We start from the raw sequence: 26,806 nt of genomic DNA on the forward strand, positions 1-26,806 counted from the left end.
GTGGACAGGGGGGTTGGATAGGCGTGGGAGCCTGTCTGGGGGTGGGGGTGTAGATAGGGGCTGGGGCAGTCAGGGGACAGGGAGAAGGGGGGGTTGTATACAGGGTGGGGCCCCGGGGGGGTTAGGGACCAGGGTCCCAGGAGGGGGCAGTCAGGGGACAAGGAGCAGGGGGGTTGGATGGGTCAGGGCTTCTGAGGGGGGGCAGTCAGGGGCCAGAGGCCAGGCTGTTTGGGGAGGCATAGCCTTCCCTATCTGGCCCTCCATACAGTTTTGCAATGCTGATGTGGCCCTGGGCCAAAAAGTTTGCCCACCCCTGGTCTAGGTCCAGCTCCTGTGCAAGGTCTGTCTCCGCACAAGTCTGCCCCCAGCCCACAGTCTTCTTGTTGCAGAGGAACGTGGCTGTCTTGGGCGGTCATGACTGCACAGGGACAAGGCTTTCTCAGGTAGCTAGGGCAGAATGGCAGTGCCTCTCACCACGAAGGCCCTCCCCACTCAATCCAGCGCCTTAGAAAAAGCCTTTGTTGCCAGGCTGTGTCTCGGTGGAAAGGAAGCTGTGACTGTCATGCTGATTAGAGCGGCGATTTTGCACCCCTGCCCACACACCTTCTGCAAAGTCTCTCTCCAAGAACTATGCAATTACCTTACAAAACAGAATATTATGCAGAGCCCTGACAGTCAGCTGCTAGGCCCATCTACTTGGCATTATCCACCTGAGCCACACCCTGGTATTCATTTCCCTACTTTGGCCTGGCTAAAGGCTACAGCTTAATCCCGCTGGGATTTGATCCTATGGTTTCAGGGAGTTTGGGAATTCCTGTCCTGAGGTTTAGGCCCAGACGAGTAGAGGGGATGACTTGGTGGTTTGACGCTATTTGGAGGTTAAGCAATGTTCAGATTGGACTTTAGGCTACAAAAACACTTGCTAACTGCTTCCCATGTTCACTGGCCATACTAGAGAATGCTGTTTCCCAGCTTGTCCCAATTCAGATGCAAACGAATGGTACAAACCCATATGATTTCTGTGACATGGCTTGATGGTGTCATGGGCGCAGCTGGTGCAGGGTCTCCACTAAAATAAACTCATAGACAAGACCGCCATGGTGGCTGGGGAACAACGTTGCCATTCTGGGGAAGTTCTGTGACCCAGGTTATACAGGTCAGACAGGATGATCACATGATCCCTTTTGGGCTTGGCATCCAGGAACTTAATTTTTCGGGCCATGTTTTCTGTGGGACCTCAGCCTGTTTGTGCAACTGCAAGTAACTTCCATGAGCAAGCTTTTCGCTCTCGCATGTCTGCAGGGAAGTTACCCCCCCGCAAACCCCACTGTAACACATAAGTGGGGCACAAATGGCATTTGCCTGTGTAGACTGTCATGTTGTGCACACGAGTGATTGTATACCCACAGAGGGGGTTGAAAAGTTGTACATGTAAAACATTTTTAATGAATTCAGCACCATGAGGGATTCATAAAAGCAAGCCACTGCCCATACGGAATGGTCCTTTACAGTAACTGTGTCTAGGCTGACAGCAACCAAATTTGATTCACTGGCTCTCGCACAACCGTCCTGTGATTGTCAGAAACAACGTGGCGAACTTATGCTATTTCTCTTACTGGAGCATGCCACTTTGCAGCTCCGTTCTAAGACTGAAAACTGGCTGACAAAGAGCACGTTCACTTCACTTTGCGAACTATTTCATGTTAAAATTAATTGAATGAGCCATTTCCATTGCATGATTGGCAGTTTCTTTCTCCACTGCTTCTTGCTGCATTTGTGCATGTAAATAGTTAAAAACATAAATAACAGACAATAAAAGATTTGTCCCCCTTACATTCATCTTCAATTATTACTTATCCACAAAGTCAAAATAACATGGTAGGAAGAGGCCTTTTCTGCCAGCTAGCAAGGGTGATCAGAATGCTTCATGAAGGGGAAATGCTATTCTACAGCTTTTCCAGGAGGGGTTTCATTCACAGTTCTTCCCATGGAACAAGCTAAAAGTTTAGAAATTTGAGACCTTTAATGCAACATATGAATGACAAAATATAGAATTATCTGCCTTAGTGTTTATTCCTAAACTATACATTAAGGCTCAGAGAAAGAAAATTTGTTAATACAGAAACAAAGAAAGGAGTTCTAACATGTTAAATGGTCTGTAGGTCAATCTCACTGCAAGGCAGTAGAACATGGAGAAAATATTTGGTCTAACCAGCAGAAATCAGTTTGTGTTGCAGATTTCTGTAGGAGGTTTTTCTTCATTCTTACATGCAGAATCCTGCCAAGTGTTCTTAGCACAGCCATATGCATCCACTTGATACAAAATTGAGAACAACAGGTTCACAGAGCTCTTATCTGTCTTTAACATACAGAAATTCATAAAAGACATTTCTGGTGAACCAAAATGAAAACAAAAGGGCAGCTACAATTCCCACTACCCTCAGAAATATGGCACCCAACTCTGTAGAGATGGGGAAGACTGGAACAGTTACAAATCCCAGTACAAACTAAGTCTTCATTTCTATTTATAAAACATTTACTAATGTTAATACAAAAGAAAAAACAAAGTTATTTCTCAATCCTCAGGTGAAAACTCTCAGAGAGACAAACCAGAAACCCAGCCCAATGAGCAGGAATTTCTCTGCTGATTCAGCAACTCATAATTCCTGGAGACCCCATCTCCAAGAAGAAAGATTCCTGGCCTTCCATTCCAGAAAAGCTGCCATGGTTTTCAAAACACAAAGTTTACTGGAGGTAAATAACTTCCAACAAGATGTGTCTTCAAAGTAGAAAAATGCAGCTGCTAAACGTGCTTGAAAAAAACCCAGACTTGGCTGTATCAACATTTCCTCAAGAATCCACTGTGTGCAGTGACTACGCCCCTGTCCCTGGACGCAAACAAGAGACAAAATAGGCTGCAGCTTAACTCTACCCCTCAAAAGAACGGTGCATGAGATAAACCTGGAGAAAGGTTACACCTTTATTAACAGTAAAAATGGATACATTTCATTTTTAGAAATTTGATCATGTCACAAGCAGTACCTGTGCGCGTGCGTGTGTGTATATAACAGATGTATAGAATTTATCTTTGCCGGGCTGTGAAATAATTTGTAACCACATCTTTCCTTGTGATTGTGCATAATATAGTTCTTAAACGATGCCAGCATACATCCTCCTCATTGCCAATCAAAGGACTCGTAAGTGGCACAGTCCCCTCCTTCCAGCTGATATGGCTCTTTGTTTTTGTCGTAAGGGAGACTTCCCATAACCAAAGTGGGGTCATCTGTTCATCATGAGAAACTGTGTATTACTGATTCTCTTCCTTGGCTGCTCCTGGCTGTTGGCAGCAAGATCTCTATAGTTCTGGCTCCCACCTGTCTCAGGCTGTTGGGAGCTTCTCCTTCGAATTGTGCGGACAGTTTTTTGCTCTAGGCTAGACATTACTGCTGTCCTGATTTCTTCTCCTTCTGGAAGCTAAAGCTTGTTCTCCTGCTCAGTTTTCTTTGTTTCTGAGCAAAATAATCTGCTCTGGCTGTACTTGCTCGGGATTCTAGAATATAGTTAACCTGGAAAACCCATAATAAAATGTAGTTTCAGTCACATTCAGGTGGAATGGCCTGAGAACACACAAACCTTCACATCACTGAACAACGATTCACTTAAACCCATCCCCAGAGTGAAGCCAATAAAAAGAACAAGGTAGGAACGGCACAGAACATTCAAACCCCATAGACAAGAAAGTACTCTTCTAATTTTGGGCTTGCTGACCCTCCGGTCTTGTCACCTTACAGGAATGGCTGTGTAATGTTACTGCTTGTAGTCTTCCACCATCCCTAGACTACAGGAGATGCAATAGAAGTGCACAGGCTCACAGAACTTGATCCCTGTTGTTCTGCCACTTGCTAGCCAAATTGCCAGATGAATGCAATAAGTCATGAAGACTCACAGCGCTGGTCTAATACATTACTAGGCTTCAATAAAAGGTTTTATCAGCTTTAATACAAAACAGTCTCTCTTTATGACGTTTGCATACTCAGCTAATCTCATACTTTCCATGTATTTTGGCACATATTACTTGATGAAAGCATTTTTAAATGATATTTAACAAGCCTACTATTCACTAAATTTATTATCTCCAGTGCTTTCTGATAATCACATAGATAATTTTAATGGAAGGTTAATGCAAGAATCAAAAGATAAAAATGCCCTTTGGTCTGCCATTAGCTGGTTAATACGCTGTGGCTTAAAACTTGCACAATTTTATGCACTGTAGAGTGTTTCACTTTCATTGCATATTACAGCTTAAGGCATAAAAATATAGCGAGTTTTCATGGTCAATAAAGCCTCAGTCTTTGTCACTTGATCATGTAAAGAATCTAATTTGAAACGTCTGATTTCTCTGCATCTTCTAATGCTTGCAGAATGAGAAAGAAATAAAGGCTTAACTTGAAAACTTATTTATGAAACAGAAAAATGCTCTATATAAATAAGTTACAACATAGGTACAGAAAGGTAATATATTATTGTGTTCAATAAGAGCTGTATCCTGAATTTTCATTTTACCCATATCAAGTCTGTCCTTTTAGTCTTCCAAAAATATATTAATACTCCTGGATATATCAAGACTTCTGGAGTGGAATCGTTTAATTTAAGACAAGTAGTGATAAAAGTTCCAATGTAAAAGTTCAAAATTTTAGTGCAAAAATAGTTAAACCCATATTTTAGGGTAATGCTTTATCACGTCAGTTATTTTAGCACTTCCATAACCTTTACACAGAAAATACTATTAAGTATAGGGAATAGCATATAAAAGTTATCACTTAAGATTTTAAATTGCTACAAAAATAATAGACTGCAGAAAATTAAGTTTAATCTTCCGACAGTATTATGACGGTTTGTTTCGGAAAGTAAATCAACCTGAGCATATAACAACAAGTCATTATAAAAGCAAACCGTTATGATAAAATATTATTAAAACATAAAATAGTAGGGTGGAAAAATTTGTTCTCTTTGTATTGAGACATGCATTTGGGAAAACATTTGTTAAATGAGCAACGAGAGAAGTTTGTCCTGCCAGAATTACAATTCTCTGCTTGATCCCGTGTTGAAGTCATAAACCTGGAATCAATCTGTGACCATGAAAATTATTTTGATGTCAAATCCAGGTTTATAATTTTACTAGAGTCCTCATGAAATCTTTGAATAATATTAACACTGGCTATTAAGAAAAGCCTGAAGTGCAGTGGAAGTTTTGTTTAAATATTCCCCATCTCTACTTAGAGGAAGTTCCTTTTGTTAACTACACTGAGAAACTGCAGGAAGCTATTTGAAAGTAACTATTAAATAACTTCACTGTTTCCAGTAATGCTAGGGTTCCCCCCTTTACACCAGGCAGTTCAGAGAGCGCCATCATCAAGCACTCTTCCAGCTTTGTATTAAACTAAGCCACTACTGCTGTGAAGTTGATTCCTATTGCTCAGTTATTTAATTGCAGGTATAACTTGAAGTTTTTCTCTGTTGGACAAACTGCTCGCTGTGTGGGCTCAGGCACCTCACCTATAAAATGGAGATAATAATAAACTATTTAGCAACCTCGCCGCAGGGCAGGGAAGCTAAACTCCATGTTCATAAAATGCTTGTAGATTCTTGTATCAGAGAGGTAGCCGTGTTAGTCTGTATCCACAAAAACAACGAGGAGTTTGGTGGCACCTTAAAGACTAACAGATTTATTTGGGCATAAGCATTCGTGGGTAATAACCTCACTTCTTTAGTCCTAATCAACTCTGCTTATGTGCTTGAAGTGAGAGCTTACTGACAAATCCTGTAATCATAGAATCATAGAATACCAGGGTCGGAAGGGACCTCAGGAGGTCATCTAGTCCAACCCCCTGCTCAAAAGCAGGACCCATCCCCAATTAAATCTTCATGCATGGACTAGGCTCCCAGTCACCCATCCACTCAGAGGGCACTTTTCATCAGAACACAAAGGGTGGCCCTAGCAACAATCATAGGGACTGAGCTGCAGTCCTGCTGCATCTGGTTTGTGCTGTTCTGGGTGCAGAGCCACCAGAAAGCTGGTGGAGGCAGTGCCCTGTGAATTCTCTCTGCACAGGGGGATCCTCCCATGACCTAAAGCCACTGTACTAGTTCCTACTCTACCCCTATTCCCACAGCTCCCAGCATTCAGAGAAGAAAAGGAGTCTGACCAGGATATCTCCATGCCCCAGGACCCTCAGCACCCATAACTGTCTCTTGGCCAGCCAGGCAGGCTTTAGAGCTTATATTCCCCCACACTGGCTGGCCCCAGTGTGGGGGAATATAAGGTCACTTAAAACCATCTTTGCCTCCCCCCACCGGACTTGCATTGAGCAGACCTTGGCCAGACAGGAATATCTGCCCCAAAAGAAGGGACTATTGCAAGGGCCTGGTAGTATTTTTTTTAAAATTAGTCATTGGGCACAAGGCCACATCCCGCATGGCTTGGATTTAAAACTGGCTAACATGGGAAACAAAGTTCTCGTGGGGAATTACTGAAGACTGGTTATACTGCTACCAGCACTAACATATTTTCGAATGATTCTGAGGAGGATATGGGAAGTAAATAGTTCAAGTTTAGCAGTCATACTGTATGTCCTGGTTAGTAAAATCCATAGATGACAGAGAAACTCCAGAAGGATTTAAAACACAGGGTACATGCATCTGGACTGGCCGGTTTCTTAAGGGTTAATTTGTATCTTAAATATTTAAATATACACCACAAATCTAAAGGTAAACTACCTAACAAAGTAAAAATTTGGTAGGTTCCAATTCCACAGAGAATTGACATCTTCCAGACTATGAGCTACATCAGTGCTTATAGCAAAATATATTGTATACACTCCTAGCCTGCTGTCGGGTTGTCTGAAAAATGGATTCAATATACAAAGTCCAGAAAATTCAGTGGTAACCAAATAAAAACCCCTCAGCATGGCTTATGCTTTGCATTATCCACATGCACTGTGAACCTTCTGAATATTTTCAGTTTTCATGTCTAACGAACGATAAAACACCTAGAATTCTGGATTATATTAAATTTTAATACCCACCTTCAGGACAATTTCATTGATGGTAGCAGCATCTGATTCAAAGTAGAGGTGTTTGTAGTCATGATTGCTTAGATATGTAAGTTTAAATATTGCATGACCTGGAAAGATAAAAAATACAGTATTCACAATACTTCGCTAAAGTTTTAGCAAAGCTCGTGTGCTCGACAGAAGAAAACCACAGATGGTGATCTTAGCATACCATCCGCACAGCAGAAGGAAGTAATGAAATGCTGACAGGCTTCTCATGTCATTTCAATTTAAGGCAAGTGGTGGCTTACAGGAGCAGCTGAACTCTTTTCAATAAAGTTCATTTTCCCACTGTAGGAAATGCAAAAATCTATCAAATGGATAGTTAGGTCCCATTCAGCCCTAGACTATATTTCAGTTAAATTACCACATTAGAACTACTTTATGAAACTACCCACTGTATAATCATCACATGTAGAAGATAAGTGTTATATTTAAGATAAAAGGCCAATTAACCCCAGAATTATCACTGTAAAAATAAAAAAAAGTACTGTAATTTTAAAGAAAAAAATTCTGTAGCAATGATATTGCAAAACAGATCTTCCCAGTTAGAAACACTAGCTCTTTATTCTAGGATAGTTGAAATCAAAATTTAGTCATACTTCTTACTAATGTACCATCTGACTGACAGGCCTAACCCCTGCTCAGCCAAAGAAAAGAGTTTTATAGATTAAATTGGCAACATTTTGGTGGCAGGTAGGCAAATCTCTGTGGCTGGCCTAGTGGAATGGCATGGAAGCTGGTGACCTTTAAATTAATGTGAACAGGGCAGATGTCCTAATGGCAGAACTCACAGGAGGGCAAAATGTCCTTTACCGTATGAACATGAATGGTTTCAAAATTAAAACTCAGTGCATTTTGTATGTAAGCTTTTTCATCAGTTTTCATTTAATTTATTCAGTTCAAAGGTCAAAGTTACTAATCCATAAAGTAACAGCCACATTACTGTAAATTCACCTCTTTCCCGGAGGAAGCCTTATTTGCAATCTTATTTACATTATCTAATTCTTCAGATCTTCAAAAATCAACTGATATATGCTAGGAAACCCTGGCCAACAAATTTGAGACCTCAGTATTTTATCATGGCATGTTAATTAAGCACCATTATGACGCACTAATCAGGAATATAAATTCTCTATTGAAAAATTGGCTAATAATTAAAAAAACTTTACATCATTTGACAAATGAAGCTTTGGTGGTATTAGACACGCTGGAAGTCTCAGCTACAGGCTAATTGGTATGTTAATTCATTCATGGCTGGCTACTGCTAAGGACTGAATTCAGCATCTTTTAACATTCTACGAGTGCAACTGCACACACACACTATTCATGCAGACAGGATACAACTTTGTAAATTATCAGTGTTGATGGCTTTTTACGGTACAAGGTGATGTTACACACTGGAATTTGAAAATATGGCAGAAGCTACAGGCCAAGAATCCAAAGGGCTCTATTCACTGCTGGTAATGGGCTAGTCTTCTTCACAGTTCCTGAGAATGCACATACCAAAACTGGTCCTCCCTGGAACTGTCACTTCACAAGCCCACCTGGAATGTCTCATTCTAGGTTTGCTTCTCTCCTATCCCAATGGGATATTCTCCCAGGTAATGGGCTGTGATCATGTAGACAGGCTATTCTGGGGTGTTCAAAGCACCTTTGAACAGTTCTCAGATACAAACACAAATGATTGCTCAACCCCATTTTGTAGTGGGAGAGGAAGCTCGGTCAGTGGATAGGGTGATGGACTGGCAATCAGAGGACATGGGCTCTATTGCCAGATCTGCCACTGACCTGCTGTGTGACCAGGGGACTGTCTTGTACTCTAGCGGGGCTCCTATCTTGGTTGGGACCTCCAGGCACCAAATATTACTAATAACAATAAGTAGTTGCAATGTATCAAAACTTGTATTAATTCTTTCCCTGCTCACTTGGCCCATCACACAGTCCCAGGGTACAGACTGCTTAAAAGCTAAATCCTCCACGGTCCCATAGTCACGGATGGGTCTGAACACAGGGCAAGTGGGGCAGTTCTGCTGTGTAGAGAGCAGGGGATGGCCGCAGGAGGCCCTCCTGGGGGAAATTCAGGAGGCTGAGGATGGAGCAATGGTGTCGCCAGTGGATCAAGAGTATGGAACTCCCTGCAGAGCAGCCTGCATTCGGAACGATGGGACGGGAGTGGGGGTGAGCTTTACCCTGTCTCCAGCTCAAAATGACCTGAACTCCTTCCACCCATGTAAGGGCTTTTCCTCCTGTTTTCCTCTCAAAACACATGTGAATATGCACAATGGGTTCAGATGCAAGTTGCAAACACAACATCTCTTCTTGCTCTCTTGCTCACGCACCCATCTCTTCAGTGAGAAGGAGCAGCATTAAATTGCTACTTCAACTCTGTAATGCAGAGGCACAAACTACATATTATATAAAGAATTAAAAAAATCACTAGGAACGTGTTTTTCTCAATCCCTGCAGTCCTACGGTATATTAACAAGAGTAGATGATAAGCAACAACACTATACAGCAGAATATTAATAAAAAAATTAGTGAGACAATAGGCTTGCTTGAAATATGGAAAACAGGCCAGCGTCACAGGGAAACCTTCCCCAGCACCCTCACCTCTTGTTTAAACCCGTGATTTATTCCTTTTTTTCAGCTGCAATATTTATACAGCTGACAGAAGCGGAACACAGAACTTTATTTCAAGCACTTACTTTTGGATTTTAAAGAGTCAGCCTTTTCAACGACAATTACAGAGCAATACATGTCAATAACACTTTTATTGTGCTGTGTAACAGGAGGCAGAGTTCAATCCATCACCACAGAGACGTCTGGCTGCCCCCAAGACCTCCTGGAGGAGCACAAGGAGGAGAGATCTAGCTTTTATGACCACCACCACCTTGTTTCTACTAGCAGCACTAAGTAATATTTTAAAAAGAGGCATGTTAGCTAAGATGGAAACAAGTAATTGGTTACCCTGAGAACAAAGAGTTTATGTTGTGGTGTGAAGGTCTCTTGAAAACACCATAAAACGAACTGAGCTTCTCCTGAAATAGAGAAAATTAATAAGAAAGCCCAGCACAAAATGTGATGGGCTGCACAGAACACAAACCAGAACTACAAAGTGCAGATAGCAACCTAACCATACGACAGCTTGTTCCATGAGGCCTGTTCCCCGAGAGCAGCCGGCTGGAGCATTTGCAGGTGCAGCACATTTCGTTCATGCTCCATCAGTTAGGGCTGCAGCCCGATTTCCTGCTTCAGAAAGCGTTCGCCAATTGAGACATCGGTAATTTCAGAAAGAAGTGAAACAAAATGGACTCATGCCCCTAAAAGAAACCCCAGGAATTTGGGACTATATATGGTTAATAAAATGGCAACTCTAGTTATCTCCAAATTTTAGTATAAACACCCAATGGCTAGTTTGTGGAAAGTATTTGTATAATCAGCAATATAGGTAATGCCATGGGTTTATATTCTCTGATAGGTGATTTAGAGAACAATAGCCCCCCAAAACATTCCTTTAGAAAGTCACATTACAGTATGATGCTTATGTGCTTCCATGTCCACATTATACTGTTCACTATGTGAAATATTAGTTCATTGAAACAATCAACTGGCACTTTGTTTTGTTACTATTCTGGCCAGATGGAATTTATGAATTGTGAGGGATGGATTGATTTCCATTTCCAAGAGTACTTAAATATGTACTAAACCCCTCCTAATGTCACGCTGAGTAATTCAGAGATCAATACAAATTTCAGTATTTTTACATTTCTATATAAAGAACATCTGAAGACAGATGAGCTCTACGTACCCTGTAGAATTCAGATAGCATGGGCCTCCTATGAACAAATTGGTTACAGTCAATTCTTTTAAATAAGCCTTGGCTGCCCTTCAATGAAATGAATATGTTCTACTCCAGCCCCTTGCCTCTAGCATTTCCCGTCCCTTCCCTTCTCCTGAGATCCCAGAGAAATGAATGAAATGTTAAACCCTAAAGAGCCATAGCGTTCACGTCTGGACATTCAAACCCCTCAGAACGGAGAGATGTTCAGAGCTTGGTTTGGCCCAACAGGAGTCAGCTGTGTTACCATCACATTTTCACTGTACCCCCTCACGTTTGATGAGGAAAATATACTAGACTCATACAAATGGCTATTTACATATGTTCTCTTTAAAGAACATTCTATTATGATCCTGTTCACATTCTAGAGCTGAGACATGCTGTCAAATTTCACTTCCTGGAATGACTGTGCAGTGCCATGAAATTCTGAAGAATTTCAGTTTTTACAGTAGTTGGGAAATTTTTCCTAGAATTTCTTGAAAATACAATTTGTGCTTGGAAAAACACATAAAAGCTTTGTAAAATACATCTTGCTTCCATTCACATAAGAGAAATAAGCTTTTCACTTTGACAGAAAAAGACATTAAGCCCTTTTCTGAGGAACAATTTTTCACCAGTTCTACTCTGAGCAGAAATGTTTTTTTCCCCAGAGCTCAGATGTTACCAACAACTGCCAATTTTACTCTTTTTAAAATTATGCACTATCTGAGCCGCATAAATTCTCCACCAGTTAGGTGAAAAATAACATAATATTCATGAATTTGAGGAAACAGAAACAAACCTAAGAAATTATGATAAATTTTCATTATACCTTGATGAGTGCTTGATGATGCATCCGATGAAGTGAGCTGTAGCTCACGAAAGCTTATGCTCAAATAAATTGGTTAGTCTCTAAGGTGCCACAAGTACTCCTTTTCTTTTTGCGAATACAGACTAACACGGCTGCTACTCTGAAATTTGTCATTACAGGGACAGAAGGCAGGAATCAACAATTAAAAGTTATTAGTGAAATGAAATAGTCAAAGAAAAAATATTTATGACCTAATTTGACATTATCAAAGTTTTTCATTATTTCAAAAGTTACTAATATAACTGGACAAAACCCTGCATTCTCTTCTTCTCAAAACAAACTTAGAAGGGACCATAAAGTGTTAAATATAAACAAGTAAACATGCCTGGAATTAAAGCAGAGAGAGAGAGTATTTAAAACACTTCAAATGTAATAATGATATGACCTATCTTCCCCAGCAATCTTCATATTTAAGCTAATATCTTTGGAGCACAAACTGTGTTTCTGTTATATCCATGTATAATGCCTAGCACAACGGTGCCTTCATCCCTGACAGGGCCTCTAGGAGCTACTACATGCCAATAATATAGTATTATAATAATAATCTGGACAGCTCTTCAGTTTATTTAACTGGATGTAGTCACCCACCCTGGAAAGGTGCATCTGTTAGAAGGAGAGTCATATTTCAGAAGCAATGACTACAACAGCGTGAAATCTTGGCCCCACTGGAGTCAATGGCAAAACTTCCACCGTTCACTGCAGTGGGCCAGTAGGTCACCCAACATGCCTGCTGTAAAGTACACCTCTTGACAAGGAGTTACATAAGTGAGGACAACGGAGTATAATATGATGCCCACTAATACAAAGTTTAAACAGGCAGCTGTACTTTTTCTGGTTTATTCAGTTCTTTTGGGGACTTGCGTATTCTGAGAACACTTTCTCCATAACTCAGGCCCTTTACATTCCATTACAGTCTGTTTAAGGAAACATTATTATAGTGGAAGCCACCTTTCCAGGATCAGTGAAAGCAGAGTTTCAATTAAACATATGCTGCATGTGACCATTTTAAAGTCACATTGTGTCAGCTATTTACACATGGGGAATTTTTTCAGGTTTTATCCTTTTAGAAATTACATCAAAGGCAGAAATCTAATAAAGGTTTTTGCATGAACTATGAAAAGTGAGGTGGAACCCAGGATTGCCCAAAACCTCTTCCCCAGCAACCTTGTTTTGGAAAGAGATGATAAATAAATCAAAATGCACTAAGCAGTGCTTCCACATGGCAATCGCCTCCTTCATTGCGTCTGCACCTCATCAATCACGCTATTGTCTGCTTGAAAGGCGAGCCTTGTAAATGTCATATCCACTCAAGCCCAAGGAGAAGCGAATCAAAATGCAGCAAGGAGTTTTAATTGGATAGTGTAATTAAACTAAAAAACCCCAGCAGACTAGCTTTGACAGGATAGATGAAGACCCCTTTTAATAGGGCTACGAAACATATTTGTTAAAAGGATGAGGCAATGCACGTCCTGATTGGGCTCCAGAGTACTTTTATGAGAAGGCTATTCAATAACGGATGTATTTAATGAGTTAAAGCTAAGCTCTGTTTTGTACTCAGGCAGGACTTTATCTTACCGTACACTAATAAATCACAGGGATGAATTTATTAATAAAGAGTTACCCTTAAATTAACAATCCACAGTTACAATATTATAACTACAGAACTATAACCAGAAATAGATCACACATCACAAACTGCTCACTGCAAACTGAGTCTCCATTCTTTGCTATAGTAAATAGCTGTCCATGACAGTCATTAATTCGTAGGCATGGACAAAATCCTATTATTTGCCTTGCAACCACCACTTTCTCTGGTGGATCAAGCTTTACACAATTAATGCCAACCCTACATGGGGTGACCTTCTGGCATTTCCAGTGGTACAATAAAAGCAGCATCAGCCTCTGACCTATAGTATGCCACATATGGAGCGCAGTTGGTCTGTACGTTAGGATAGCTCTGATTTTTATCCAGGTCCCCATCTAGCCTCCAATGATCTGAGCCCACAGTGTCCTGCAGATACAACTACAAAATCACATGTGCACTTATTCACACCTGCACTTGCACCCATTTAGATCTCTACCCAGCTATTTTATGGGTGCAAACAATTTTGTCCAGGTTGAATTACAATTGTTATTTCTTACAGTTATAGTCTTCTCAAGACTTATTTTTTGCAAACTTCCCGTCAGCTGAGCCTACCTCTGGCTCATCTGATCAAGAAGCTATTACCTTGCACCATGTATTGTGGGTGCCGTGTTATCTCTGAAAGGACCATAGCTCTGGTAACCGGCAAATAAGCAATATTGTATTCACAGTAACATCATTCACAAAACAGCTCCAGTAATTACTCTCGCTCCACTGAAGGGATCCAGGGCCCAACGTGCTAGATATTAGATAAACTTGCTGACAAGGTGCTGGGTGCAGATCTGAGCACAGGATGTTCATGGCAAGAATGCATTGGCTAAAAGAAATCATTCAAACATTCCATTCCATTTAAACAAAAGTGAGAAACTGTTTAGAACTCTGTGTGCTGTTACACTTGTTTAAACAAAACATTCTATATGCTTTGTATTAAGGTTTTTAGTTGGTCTTCTAATACAGTTCTTTCATAATCCAACAATAAAATCATTAATTTAATATTATGCAATTTGTATAATCTGGAGGAACATGATACCTAATTAAAACATCAAATACATTTAGCTTTAAATGAAAACTATATAAAAGCATTTCAGCCATCAATTTGGCTATCACTTACAGCCAGTATGAATTCTGCTGGAAAAGCTATTTTCGTGCAGATGTGGAATTCAATGGGAAAGACTGACTCGTGTAGCAACATCAATCAAAATGTCGGCTCTGTTGGCAGCTATCCACAGTAAGGCAGGTTCAAAGGTCACAGGATAAAGAAAAAGCCAAGCTCTGGTTCAGCTCTAATATCTTCTCGCTAGAAGTCTTGCAAAGGTACCTACCCCCTTCTGTATCAGGCTGCTTTCATTAATCTTCTTGCCATCTTCTTTAACTAGTCATGCAGAACCGCTCGATAGCAAGACATAGAATGGGGAGGCCGTATGTCTATTACCGGGTTAACATTCTGTTAAGCCCCAGTGCAACAATGGAATAGGAATTTAAAGAAAATCTTAAACTGCAGGGTGCAAAGCAGGCAATTAAATTACAACTTGAAATTACCGATATATTTGTGACCTACAGAACAGAATGCTTGTGTTTAACCTACCTGAGTATTAAGGCTACTTGATCTAACAACAGCGATCCTTTTAGTTTAATAAACAATAGGATGATAAAGAATCATTATTCAGTAGTTTGAATTTAATTAGCAAATAAAACAGATTTCTGCAGATCTTGGCAAGTACTTAGGAATGGAAAAAAGATTCATTCAATTTGGAGACCACAATTTTACCGGACTAATTTATCCTCAATTCTACCAAAAGGCCTTTCTTGGAACTACTAATCCGCTCAAAGCTTCGGTGCTTGATCAATGTTTTCTTTCTGTAGATGTTGTGGTAACCTGGTAACCCTAAACCTTAACAGGGACAGCAACTGCATGCATCGATCACAACCCACACGTTGTCTGTAGCGTACTTTTTAAAAATAGGCAAGGGTCTGTGGCACTGAAGTTTTACCTGTGTTCAAATGATGTAAGACAATAACATAATCAGATTTCCTTTAAATTACACTATTGCAAGGAGATATAATTGAATTAAACCTATTATGTTGCTTCCTTAAGACTTTATATTATGTACACTTAATTGAGATACAGAGCTCTTTTCAGCTATAAAAATGACAGCTACTTTATTAAGGTTTAAATCTTATTTCTTAATGATAGGATGCTTCCTTTCAAGATTCAAAACCTGCAGAATCTTTTGTGATAATCAGACTGAACTTGATTTAAACAAGCACTTTATACAGTGTTTGCAGATTCTAATGGTACTGGGTTTAACTAGTAAGGCCATTGCCTCCTCTCCCTGTTTGAATTCAAGAGGCTTGACTTAATTCAGAAATAAGACACTAACCCTGGCCTAGTACAAGGGCACACAAAAATTCTCAGACATACCCAGCACTAACAGCAAACTAGATATTGAAGCTATTTCAAAACAATTATATGCATTTGCACATTGACTTTAGTTAGATGCAGCCCTAAGTTTTGTGAACTTGTGATAAAGTTTCAACTCCTTACCCCAACTCTCAAAATTCATCTGTAAATATTCAAAAACCTGATCTCTAAAGTTGCAAAGTTCCATGTCCTTTACCACTCACAGGGGTATGGCTATAAATCTTCACTGCATGAACTTACCTTACAGTTTTCAGAGTAACAGCCGTGTTAGTCTGTATCCGCAAAAAGAACAGGAGAACTTGTGGCACCTTAGAGACTAACAAATTTATTAGAGCATAAGCTTTTGTGGGCTACAGCCCACTTCATCAGATGCATAGAATGGAAACATAGTAGGAAGATATATATATACATACAGAGAAGGTGGAAGTTGCCATACAAACTGTAAGAGGCTAATTAATTAAGATGAGCTATTATCAGCAGGAGAAAAAAAACTTTTGTAGTGATAATCAAGATGGCCCATTTAGACAGTTGACAAGAAGGTGTGAGGATACTTAACATGAGGAAATAGTGAGACATTTGACAGGTTTCAGAGTAGCAGCCATGTTAGTCTATATTCGCAAAAAGAAAAGGAGGACTTGTGGCACCTTAGAAACTAACAAATTTTTTTGAGCATAAGCTTTCGTGAGCTACAGCTCACTGCATCCGATGAAGTGAGCTGTAGCTCACGAAAGCTTATGCTCAAATAAATTTGCTAGTCTCTAAGGTGCCACAAGTCCTCCTTTTTTTGAGAGAGAGACACATTTGAGTTGAAAGGAAAGGAAGCTTTTCTCCCCCCCCCACCTTTATACCCCATTGCTATTTAGACATCTTTTCAAAGAATTACTTCTGCAAACTCTAGGGTCTCCATACTCTGCAAGACACAGTCACAGTAGCCATGTTAGTTATCTGCACACTTTTGGGAAATTTTTGCATACATCTTCAGTCACACTGATCACAATGACCAAACTACTCTGACAGTAGCACTCCACATTAACAAGAAAAACTGGCCATAGTTGGAAGTTTTTGAGAAACCTCTCTTTCTGTTCAGAGATATGACAGGTAAGTCTAGCAGTGCAGTGAACAACTTCATTATAATCCAACTGCTAATGTCTACAGAGAGCAGTCAGTTTAATAAAACATCCAATATGTTTTCACACAATATAACTGTAAGGCACTGTACAACCACTGTTATATGTTGCAGTGTGCTTCTGAAAGACTAGATGGAGCACGCTTGTGTTACAAGAGATAAAAACATGGAAACAAAATATATTGCAGAACTCAAAAACCTTATCTTTTCTCAGCCTCTCTTTCGTTGTAATAATTCATTCTAGGAAGCCCCAAGAATAATTTTTGATGTAAACTCAGCTGCAAACATATATCACTCTGCTGATAAAAATCACAGACAAAACTTAGGAAATATAGTGAGTTTCATTCCTTTACTCTGCTAAAATAACTTTTGGTCTTTTAAAATTCAGTAGATACTGATCTGCCACTAAGAGTGCCCCAGAATGTATCATCCTGGGCTGTCACACCACAACTGTCTTGTATTGCTCTAAAATAATGCATTCTGGGACATCTTTACTGGACCTGGTAGAGGTGCAGATTTCAGGAAGAAGAAAGAATTATTTTCACCCTTTAAAAGTAGATAAAATCTATTTTAATATGGAAATTGTAGGGATTATCATGTGAAAGAGAGAATCAAAATCTCCAATATTGCAAAGGTGTCTTTGCTATCTCCCATCCGCAGCCTTTCCTACCAATGCCCGCCACTCCAAGCCATCTTCTTGCTGGCTCCTTACTTCTCTGGAGGGAGTTGCAGTTTGTTGTAGTTGGGCACAAGCGTCCCTTCCAGCAGCAGCATGTGCTACCTCTGCAGCGCTGACAGTCCAATAGACTCTCCCCATCATTTCACTTGTAGACCAAGTGGAGATCTTTTGGATACTAAATGAGTTCAGGGACATAATGACACCTGCTAGGCTAGTGTGGTACCCAGGCCATGACTTCTCTGACCAAAACCTAGACTTTCAGGACTGGATTTTTAGACACAGCCTGTGTTTGGGAATGTGCACAATTTTGAAACCTCAGTTTTTTGCCACTGAAATTGTGGGTGCAGACCTATAAGTGTATTTATGAAGCTGGGTTGATACCTGGCTGCAAGTCAAGCCCTCAAGGATTTTGGCAAGAATTGCACATTTTGTCACACCTGTTGCTGACCGGCCAATCTTGCTGCTAAAGCTCTGCTCTGGAGTACTCTGAAGATAAGGCTAGGGGTTTTCAGACTGCCTGGCCACTAAGGAAGCTGTACCTCAGGATCACACTCACACTGAGTACAGTGAAAACTTGCTGGAAGGATGGGGGAGAAAGAGATTGGCTTGACCAGAGATACAGAAACAGGGGAGGCGAATGAAGTGGCGATTCCAAGGATAATAGCATAATCTTTATGAAATCTGTGCACCCAAACTCTCATCCCTCCAAAGTAATGTGACAAACTCATTACCCTAGTAAGTGCACGTTACATTTTCTCTCTCACTGCTACGCTAAGGGTCTTTTACTACCATCAAACAAAGCACGTATGTCATAACATCTATAATACATACAACAACTTTTGTCGTTTTGCATCATGATTTGGGGTCACTATGAACAACTATCTATATTTCGCTTGTGCACAAACAGCTTGTTGTTCTGTTAGTTCTTTAAATCATCGATAGTATAAATACCACCATGCAGCATTCAACCAAAGCAATCAACCAAAACATTCAGGCCTTAAACTCGTAACCTGTGTTTTGCTCAACCCAGACCTCACTTTGTTGTCTGGTGAAACACCTGGTTTCCTACTGCATGCTTTCTGATTACCAAAGAAACCACTTACTGCCCTAGTTCTTAAATATGGCCACTGTTTTGCTGAAACTGAATTCTCTGAGTCAGGTCATGATCTCAACTGTACTGACCCCAGGACTGCAGCTATTTTGGGATGTGCTGTGTACATTTGAGATGAAAATCTACCTCCAAGAACATGTGTTCTTTAAATTCATTCAAGCTGCTACCCACAGGGCTGCTACAATAAAAGTTTAAGTTCAAGTGCAATAACGTTGGGAAATGTATCACAGCCAAGGGGTTAAACCTTGGATCACAGGAAATAGCAATTTCCTGATGGAACACTATTGGTGGATACTGATGCCAGGACAAGAAATACTTAAATGGGGTCAGACCTTCAGTCTACAGTAAGTAGCACTGAAATGCCCTCGTTAAAATGATATCTGTACATAACACCCTCTACTATAATACAACCAAGTCCGATATAAAGAAATTTCATATAATGAATAAAACACACCTATGGAAAGAAAAGGACATGGTGGCAATATATTCTCTTGGCACCTAGCACATACAGCGAGAGAGAGGGAGAGAGCAGAGAACATAAATAAAAAGCACTACTCACTTGGGCTTTTTTCTTCCGCAAGGTCACAGGCGCAGAGGAGTTCAGAATCGATCGAAATGGGTTTCTGCTTAATCCAAAACTTAGTGCTGGCCTTCTGATTAGTAACAGGGTCTATCTCTACCTTGTCTCCAGAGATACCTGAGAATCAGAGGGAATAAAAAGCCACAACAGTGGATTGTGTAAGTGATTTCATATCAACCATTTCACACACGTTATAAATCGTATGTAGGATCAAAGTATATTGTCCTTTTGGGCTTTTCAAAAGAGCAGGAGTGTTTGAAGCCAAAAGCAAAGTAATTATCAAACTGTATACATAACCTGTATGTTGCCCTCCTAGCTTGCTAAAAAGAAGCACTATAGCAAAAAAAGTAGTGTCAGGAAACACATTTCACAAATATGTAAGCACAGCTGTCCTGAGAGCGGCTGATAAAGGGATTACAAGGTTTATAGAAACAGAGACCTCCTGTGTCAGTGTTTTTTTTAATCACCACTATTATATATATTTACTATCTCAAAAGACAACATCTATTGGTAGTATTGTATCAATACCTTGTTTGCTATCCAAACCGATTCTTCCAAAGGAGGGTGTCCAGTCCTGGAGATTGTGTACCTTTTTACACTTCTCCTAGCAATTTAGAGCCAACCCTAATAAGGCAGCTTGGAAAGCAAGTAATGGATTCTGTAGCTCCTGGCACAGAATGTGCCTGTTTTTGGGCATAGGCTTCCCCAGATGACTGCTTACTACACTACTATGTGTCTAGGTGAACCTAGATACACACATGGAACAGAGAATCCTACAATAGACAAATCCTGAGAGTGACTGCAGAAAATGTTAACTATATTATCACTTCAAATTTTATTTCTGAACTTGTGAAAGAACAGCCCTTTCCTTTGATCCGAGACACCAAAGGAGTAAGGAGAGTTAACACTGTGCTGGAATCTACCCTGGAATACACACTGTAATTTATGGCACTCTTTATCACAGTATTACAAAGCAACAGCCTTGCCACGCTGCACTGAAGAGTACAGGAGCTCATTGGTTAGTTTACAATTACAAGTCTCTGTTGACATGACTGAACAAGCATCTCAGTATGCCTTTGCTAGGGAGGCCTGTGTGGAGCCTTAAAAGTAATTACATTTTTAGGTCATGAGTTATAGGTCAAGGTCACAATGAAATAGGGAAAATGGAGCAAGCGTATAAAAAGTATTTAAAATTATAACGTGTTGCTGCTGCTTCTCTGGGAAACTAGCAGAGATAAACATTTCCCTTTAAGGCCTTTGGGTCACTTACTTTGGAAATGCTATGCCAGGTTTGGCTAGAGTGTAAGGAAAACTTATTTAAACCGGAGATAAAAGAAAAAGATGATACTAGGTTAAAACTATCTAAAACCTCTACCTCTCCCTTCTCAAAAATGAAACCCCAATTGATACTTACAAATCTGTTTCAATTATAAAACCAAAATGCATAGATAGCAAAAGGCAGATGCACAGAGCATGCATGTTGCTACGGTCCTTTGCACACAATGTAAAATAACCTTCATTTTAACCCTGGTCATTACAATATGGTTTACAGAATGCCAAACAATTCTTACTTTTTGATTCAGCAAATGCATCAATTTGTCCTTACACATCCCTCACATCACAGATACCATATTTCAATTAGACAGTGCCAAGAATTTAATTGATGCTAGAAGTGTTAGACCTAGATAATTTGAGCAGACTGAAACTACATCAGGAGATCTACTTTTTTAGAAGATTTCACTCTAGAAACATTTTATAACCCAGTTTTATTTTTTATTTCAATGTAATCAATAATCGTCCAAAATCTGAACATTTTCTGCCTCTCAACAAAAATTATATTTGAAGTTGTTGATAAGAGTTTTTATTTTTATGCTCAAAAAAGTCAAGAAAAGTTATACAAAATAAATGTACAAATCCTTTATGTAGAAATAACCCTTTTCTTCTTCCCTTCCTAAAGCAAACAAAATATCATTGCCACTGGAAACAGCTTTTAAAAATTTCATTCTCTGGTCCTGCAACTCCAGAACTTACACAGTCAGTCAATATTGTTAATGTACCTTGTTAATTTGATAGGATTTGTCAGGTAACTCCACTGGAAAATTATATAAAACTGTTCCAGATGAACAGATGATTGTGACATGAATTAAAGTGATAGAACAATAGTGGAATATAAACCAGAAATGACACCCAAAGTGGCTGTTGATTTATTGCCATAGTGAGTTTGGTTCTGGGCTTCCATGTATATTAGTGCTACAAATCTGGGTCCATTTAGCAGAGAGATGCTCATACATACATCACCAGCTCCTGCTCCAAGCCAAGGTCACTCCCCATTGCATCAATCTTTTCAACAGAGGCTACTTCACAACGCATGGATTTTGTAACCATCTCAGATGTAACAGACTTTCCTCCTCTTTCATCTTTCCTTTATCATGTAAAATACACTTTAACTTCTATTATTTTTATCTGCAAATTGTTGCTGTATACTTCATCTATTATTTCTGTATCTCGGCATCATTTGCTTTAGCCTGCACACATCCACAGGAGCACATTCTTTGTCAGTGCTATCTTTTTTTGTGTTATTGTGCTCCAGTATGCATGTATTTGAACCCAAAATCCGTAGAGTATTAGCTAGTTCATAAAGCTTATGCAGTTTCTGCTTTACTGTCTGAATTAGTCACATTCACAATCAAGTGAAATGTATTATTCCGTTCCAATTTTTTTTAATGCAGCTATTTTATCAAAACAAATGGTACAGATACAACAACCCAGAACTACTGTTTTGTTCTTGCTGTTTTCTTTGCTAGGGTTTGGAATGGGCCATTTTAATAACATACTTTGCCAGCAATAATTTTTCAAATCAATATGCCTCCTTTAATTTTGATAACATAGTGCACAAATAAATACATCTTTTCCTTACCGCATGCTGGAAATGGAGTAGAAATGTTGACAATACGGTACATGTGCATTATAATGTAACGCAAGTTAATCATAAAACCCCAGACCCTGTGACCGCTGTGACTAAAGCCTTCAGCTCTAATAAAAAGTCAGCCACAGAGTGGTCATTGCTTCCCTCTATATTTATATAACTCCTTTTAGCATCAATAAGAATTACACGCAGGTGTATACACTCCTGGCCATTCCTCTCAGCTCTCTGGATACATCCAGAACCGGATTCTCTCACCGGCCTTATAAGGTGCAGCGTTTCTCAGAAAACCCAAGGACAGGATACACAGATACTTACAGAATGTAGCTTATAGCAGGGGCTCTCAACCTTTTTCTTTCTGAGGCCCCCCCACAACATGCTATAAAAACTCCACGGCCCCCCTGTGCCACAGCAGCTGTTTTTCTGTAGGTAAAAGCCAGGGCCGGCACTAGGGGTAGTAAGCAGGGCAAATGCTCAAAGCCCCAAGCCACAGGGGGCCCCACACAAAGCTACATTGCTCAGGCTTTGGCTTCTGTCCCGGGTGGCAGGGCTCAGGGCCCTGGGCTTCAGCCCCATGCAGTGGGGGTTCGACTTTCTGCCCTGAGCTACCGCGAGTCTAATGCTGGCCCTGCTTGGTGGCCCCCCAAGGGACCCAGACCCCTAGTTGAGACCCACTGGCTTATAGTATCACTATATAAGGGTTATTAGTAACCCTGCTTTACATAATCAAAACAGCTCCTTTAAAATGTTTATTTCCTTACTGGTGGCTTTGTACAGGCAGTTATAGTAAAAAAAAAAATTAAAAAAATGGACTTATTGACAAGCACATTATTACAAATATAAAGCTATGCAATTTTAGACAGGGGCATTACTCCATAGCCAAATTTCATAAACTCTTTGTAGCAGAGCATCTATTACATTATATACGAACGCATAGAACCTATTGTGACAGGGTGTATAGACCCCACACTGCCAAGGAAGGTGCCAGATAGGCCCTGTGTGCGTGGCTAGCCCTGCCCCTCTGACCCTGTCAATCAGATACGGTAGGGAGGCAGCCTTTAAAAGGGAGGAAACTGCAGTCAGCTGGAGAAAGAGATCACCCCGATCAGTAAAGTGCTGAAGTGACTCCTGAAGCCACAGAAGAGACTCCCACCCAGGACATCTCCACCCCACTCCTACTTGGAGTGCAGCGATCCCCTAGGGTAGGCCTGACAGAGCAAACCTCATTCAACAGCCCAGCCAGAAAGACTCCTTGAAGACTGCTACACAGACAGCCCCGAAGTAAGATGGCACTGTTGTCCTTTTTCCCTTTGAGCTGGTTATGGGGAAAAAAACTATTTTTGAGTGCGCTGGACATTTAACTTTCCTTTTGATCCCCCATCAGAAGAGTCTTAAGGAAACCCCGAAGGGTAGGATCCCCCTTGTAAGAAATAAGTAACTGGGGCTGGTGTCTAAGTCACCCAGTGAACATAACTGGGCGAGGCCACGGTCTCCCACCATCTGGGAGAAAAACCTTCAGGGACACTTACACTATTATCTAAAACAAATCAACCAGCCAACAAAAGGGACATTTGCTATCTTTAGCAAATTTAACAGAACAAATGTAAAATTGTGCTAAGATTTTTTTCATTACTGTTGGGGCCCTGTTGCACATAAAAATATCCTTCCCCTTAGAAAGGTTCTACCAGTTTGAGAGAGATCTCCTGTACTTAAAATGGGAGTACTGATGGAATCGGTACGCCTACTCAATCTTGAAGGATGTTTTTATGTGTGGCCACTGTACAGTCCAGTGTTTCCTGACCAGCATGTATATTCCTGCAGTACATGGAGAGTAATCAATACAATCGATAAACGAAGTCATCTAATGACTTCAGGTTCACAGTACCCTCAGGAAACAGGTTTTTCCAGGAAAACTGTCACTTAACTACTGCTAATATGTAATATGATTGATAAATAAAAATGCTACAAAGAAAACTCATTGTAGCTGACCAGCCATAAGCTATTTGGCACTGAATGCCCTAAAATCCATAAATACAAACTACTATATGTATTGGCTCTGACATTTCACATTCAATGGCGCCCATTCTACCACCACACAGCAAGAGAATTAACACATTTAACTCCCACTAGTGCTAAACAGCATTGACCGTTACTGTTTACTTTTAAAAGCACTGATACATGAACAACAGAAAAGGCTCCAGTAGGAGAAATCCCACATACATATAGTTTTTATGACCTTACTTGGGAGTTTTTGATATTTTCCATTTATTCATACCTTGAACACCTCACTGGGTTTTTGTTTTTTTTGTTTTGTACGTAATTAGAATATAAAAACATAATGCAATTTGTGCAGCCATCAAAAATAGACACATGCACAGGGTGCTACAGAAGGTGAGTAAGGAAAGTTTATGGTCCATACACTGGTGGATGGAGTCAGTCCCTTCACTACGAAACAAGTTTGGCCATTTGTTTCCTGTAACAGCTGTTCTCCCTTAACCATTTATCTTCAGTGATCTGTCATGACCTTTTCAAGCTCTCATTTCTGACAGCTTCCAGACACAGTGAGTCAAACTTCACTGGAAGCAAACTATCACACCCAGATAGTTTGCTCAAGAGCAGAAAACATGCCTAACACTGTCCTACTTCAACACCAGCATATAAATCCTTCCCTAACAAGACAGTTCAAAATAAACTGAAAAAGCATCCAATGTACATATTTGCAGGAGAATATGATTTTTTTTTTACGTGTTCAGAATTGGAGTAATAAGGAGACTAATGGTAGTAAATAATGGAGAAATTTTCAAACTTATAACTATGCTACTAAATAATACAGAAAATATTTTGTAAGCATTTCAGCATTAAATATTTTAGTACTGAATCATTTTTAATATAAAGTATTTGCAAGAGTATTATAGTTCACTTATCCATGCATCATTAATCAAATTTCCACAATTTGAACCAGAGACTATAAAACCCTATTATTGTTCAAAATTAGTAAATAGCTTTTTTATTAAAATCCTGTCATCTTTTAGCCTTCAGGTTTTGCAGAACATTGAGAAAGCTAGAAAGGCTAATGTTAAACCCCGTACAGAACACTAGCTACATTCTGTTCCACTTTACCATTCCATGAACACCGTTAAAATCTACTGGTTTAATAAAAAACTTCCCTAATTTAGCATGGACTGATTTTAAGAAAAGAAAATTAATCTGCATGTTTAGTCAGCAAAAACCTTTGCTTTGGAAAGCACAGAGAAAAGAGTCGCTAAATAATGGCCTTCTTGGACAGGGAATTTGTGCTAGCTGATTGAAGGTAATACAAATACTTAAGTAGTGTCAACCGATGGGCTAAGAAACGAGACATAGTTCATATTTATTTTGAGAGAAAAGATGCCCTGTTACTGTACTTCTCTGAAGCACAGATTGACAAGTGGGGAAGAACAATCAAAACCCCTTTAATTTAATTCCATTTTACACAGTGTATGTAGGTTTATGATGTTAACTTGATCTTTTTGACTGTAAACAATTAGTAGCAATATTAAACACTATATCGTATGGTCAACTAGACAATGTGGTGATTGGGCATTTTTAATGCACCTGTGTGGGCAGATAACTATTTCAGGTGGCTGAAGTTCTGAACTGCTCTACTTTCCTTGGCCTTACAGTATAAACTGATTTACCTAACTGAACATCAGTTGTGAACCGAAGCCTATGGATCATGCTGACTTTGAAGGACTTGTAATGGTGGCTACTAAGCATATCTTGAACTGTAGCTATATCGATATGAGGATCTTCCTCTGAGATCTCTTCTCCTCTTGAACCTGCCAAAAAAATAAAAGGATTAAAATGTGGCACATATAATTAAACTGGAATACAAATATTATTGTCTCTTTTGTAATTACAAATGTATTGTTTGGTCAGTCATAGGCAGTCATGCCTGCTGGTTTTTTATTTTTATTTTTTTTAAAGGAAATACACAATACCAGTGCCCACACATCAGAGGTTAGAAGGAAATCCTTAGTGTCAGATCGAAAGCAAAATTCTTCATTCACTACAAGCTTAAGATATTAAAAAAACATCAGGGTGCCACATAAAATCTGTGGAAAATCCTGTTGATGGATTCTAGAGAGATGTGGCCACGCCCTAGAACAGACTTTGCTAACTCGCAGATATCCCACAGCGACTGGTTGGAGGCATGTTGTGAATGCCCTGTGTGCAGTAACTACAGAGACTGCACGAGTCAGCTGCAGTTCCAAGAACAGTTTTGCCAAAAGAGAGTGTCTATGACTAAGCCAGTAGGAGCTCTGCTAAATGGCGATGGCTGAAGTAGCTCTTATCTAGAAGTGGGTAAGAAACTATTTTCCCACCCTATGAATACATTCAAGATTTCAGAAAGGTTTCCCCCTCCTGTATTGGGACAAAATGTCAACGTTGCTCATAATTTGAAAATCTTCAAAAAGAAATTCAATTTGGGTCAATTAAAATGTATTGTTTAGATAATTTTGAAACGTTTTATTTTGATT

At 39.8% G+C, this 26,806-nt stretch overlaps 1 protein-coding gene across 5 annotated transcripts in view; it reads right to left on the reverse strand.

Annotated features, from left to right (window-relative positions):
- Nucleotides 1-2,962: 2,962 nt before the first annotated feature.
- The window catches only part of MAPKAP1 (MAPK associated protein 1), a 157,150-nt gene continuing 133,306 nt past the window's right edge, over nt 2,963-26,806 (reverse strand). For 4 of the 5 annotated variants that reach the window (XM_077835787.1, XM_077835789.1, XM_077835791.1 and 1 more), the window contains 4 exons: nt 25,964-26,104; nt 19,343-19,480; nt 7,086-7,183; nt 2,963-3,566 (listed from right to left, as the gene is read on the reverse strand). In XM_077835787.1, the coding sequence (XP_077691913.1) occupies nt 3,441-3,566; nt 7,086-7,183; nt 19,343-19,480; nt 25,964-26,104 (503 nt within the window). In that variant the 3' untranslated portion in view covers nt 2,963-3,440. Of the gene's footprint in view, nt 3,567-7,085; nt 7,184-19,342; nt 19,481-25,963; nt 26,105-26,806 lie in introns of those variants that run through there. The other variant, XR_013348174.1, reaches the window with a different exon arrangement.

Source organism: Eretmochelys imbricata, chromosome 16 (assembly GCF_965152235.1).
Source record: "Eretmochelys imbricata isolate rEreImb1 chromosome 16, rEreImb1.hap1, whole genome shotgun sequence".
NCBI classification, from domain to species: domain Eukaryota; kingdom Metazoa; phylum Chordata; order Testudines; family Cheloniidae; genus Eretmochelys; species Eretmochelys imbricata.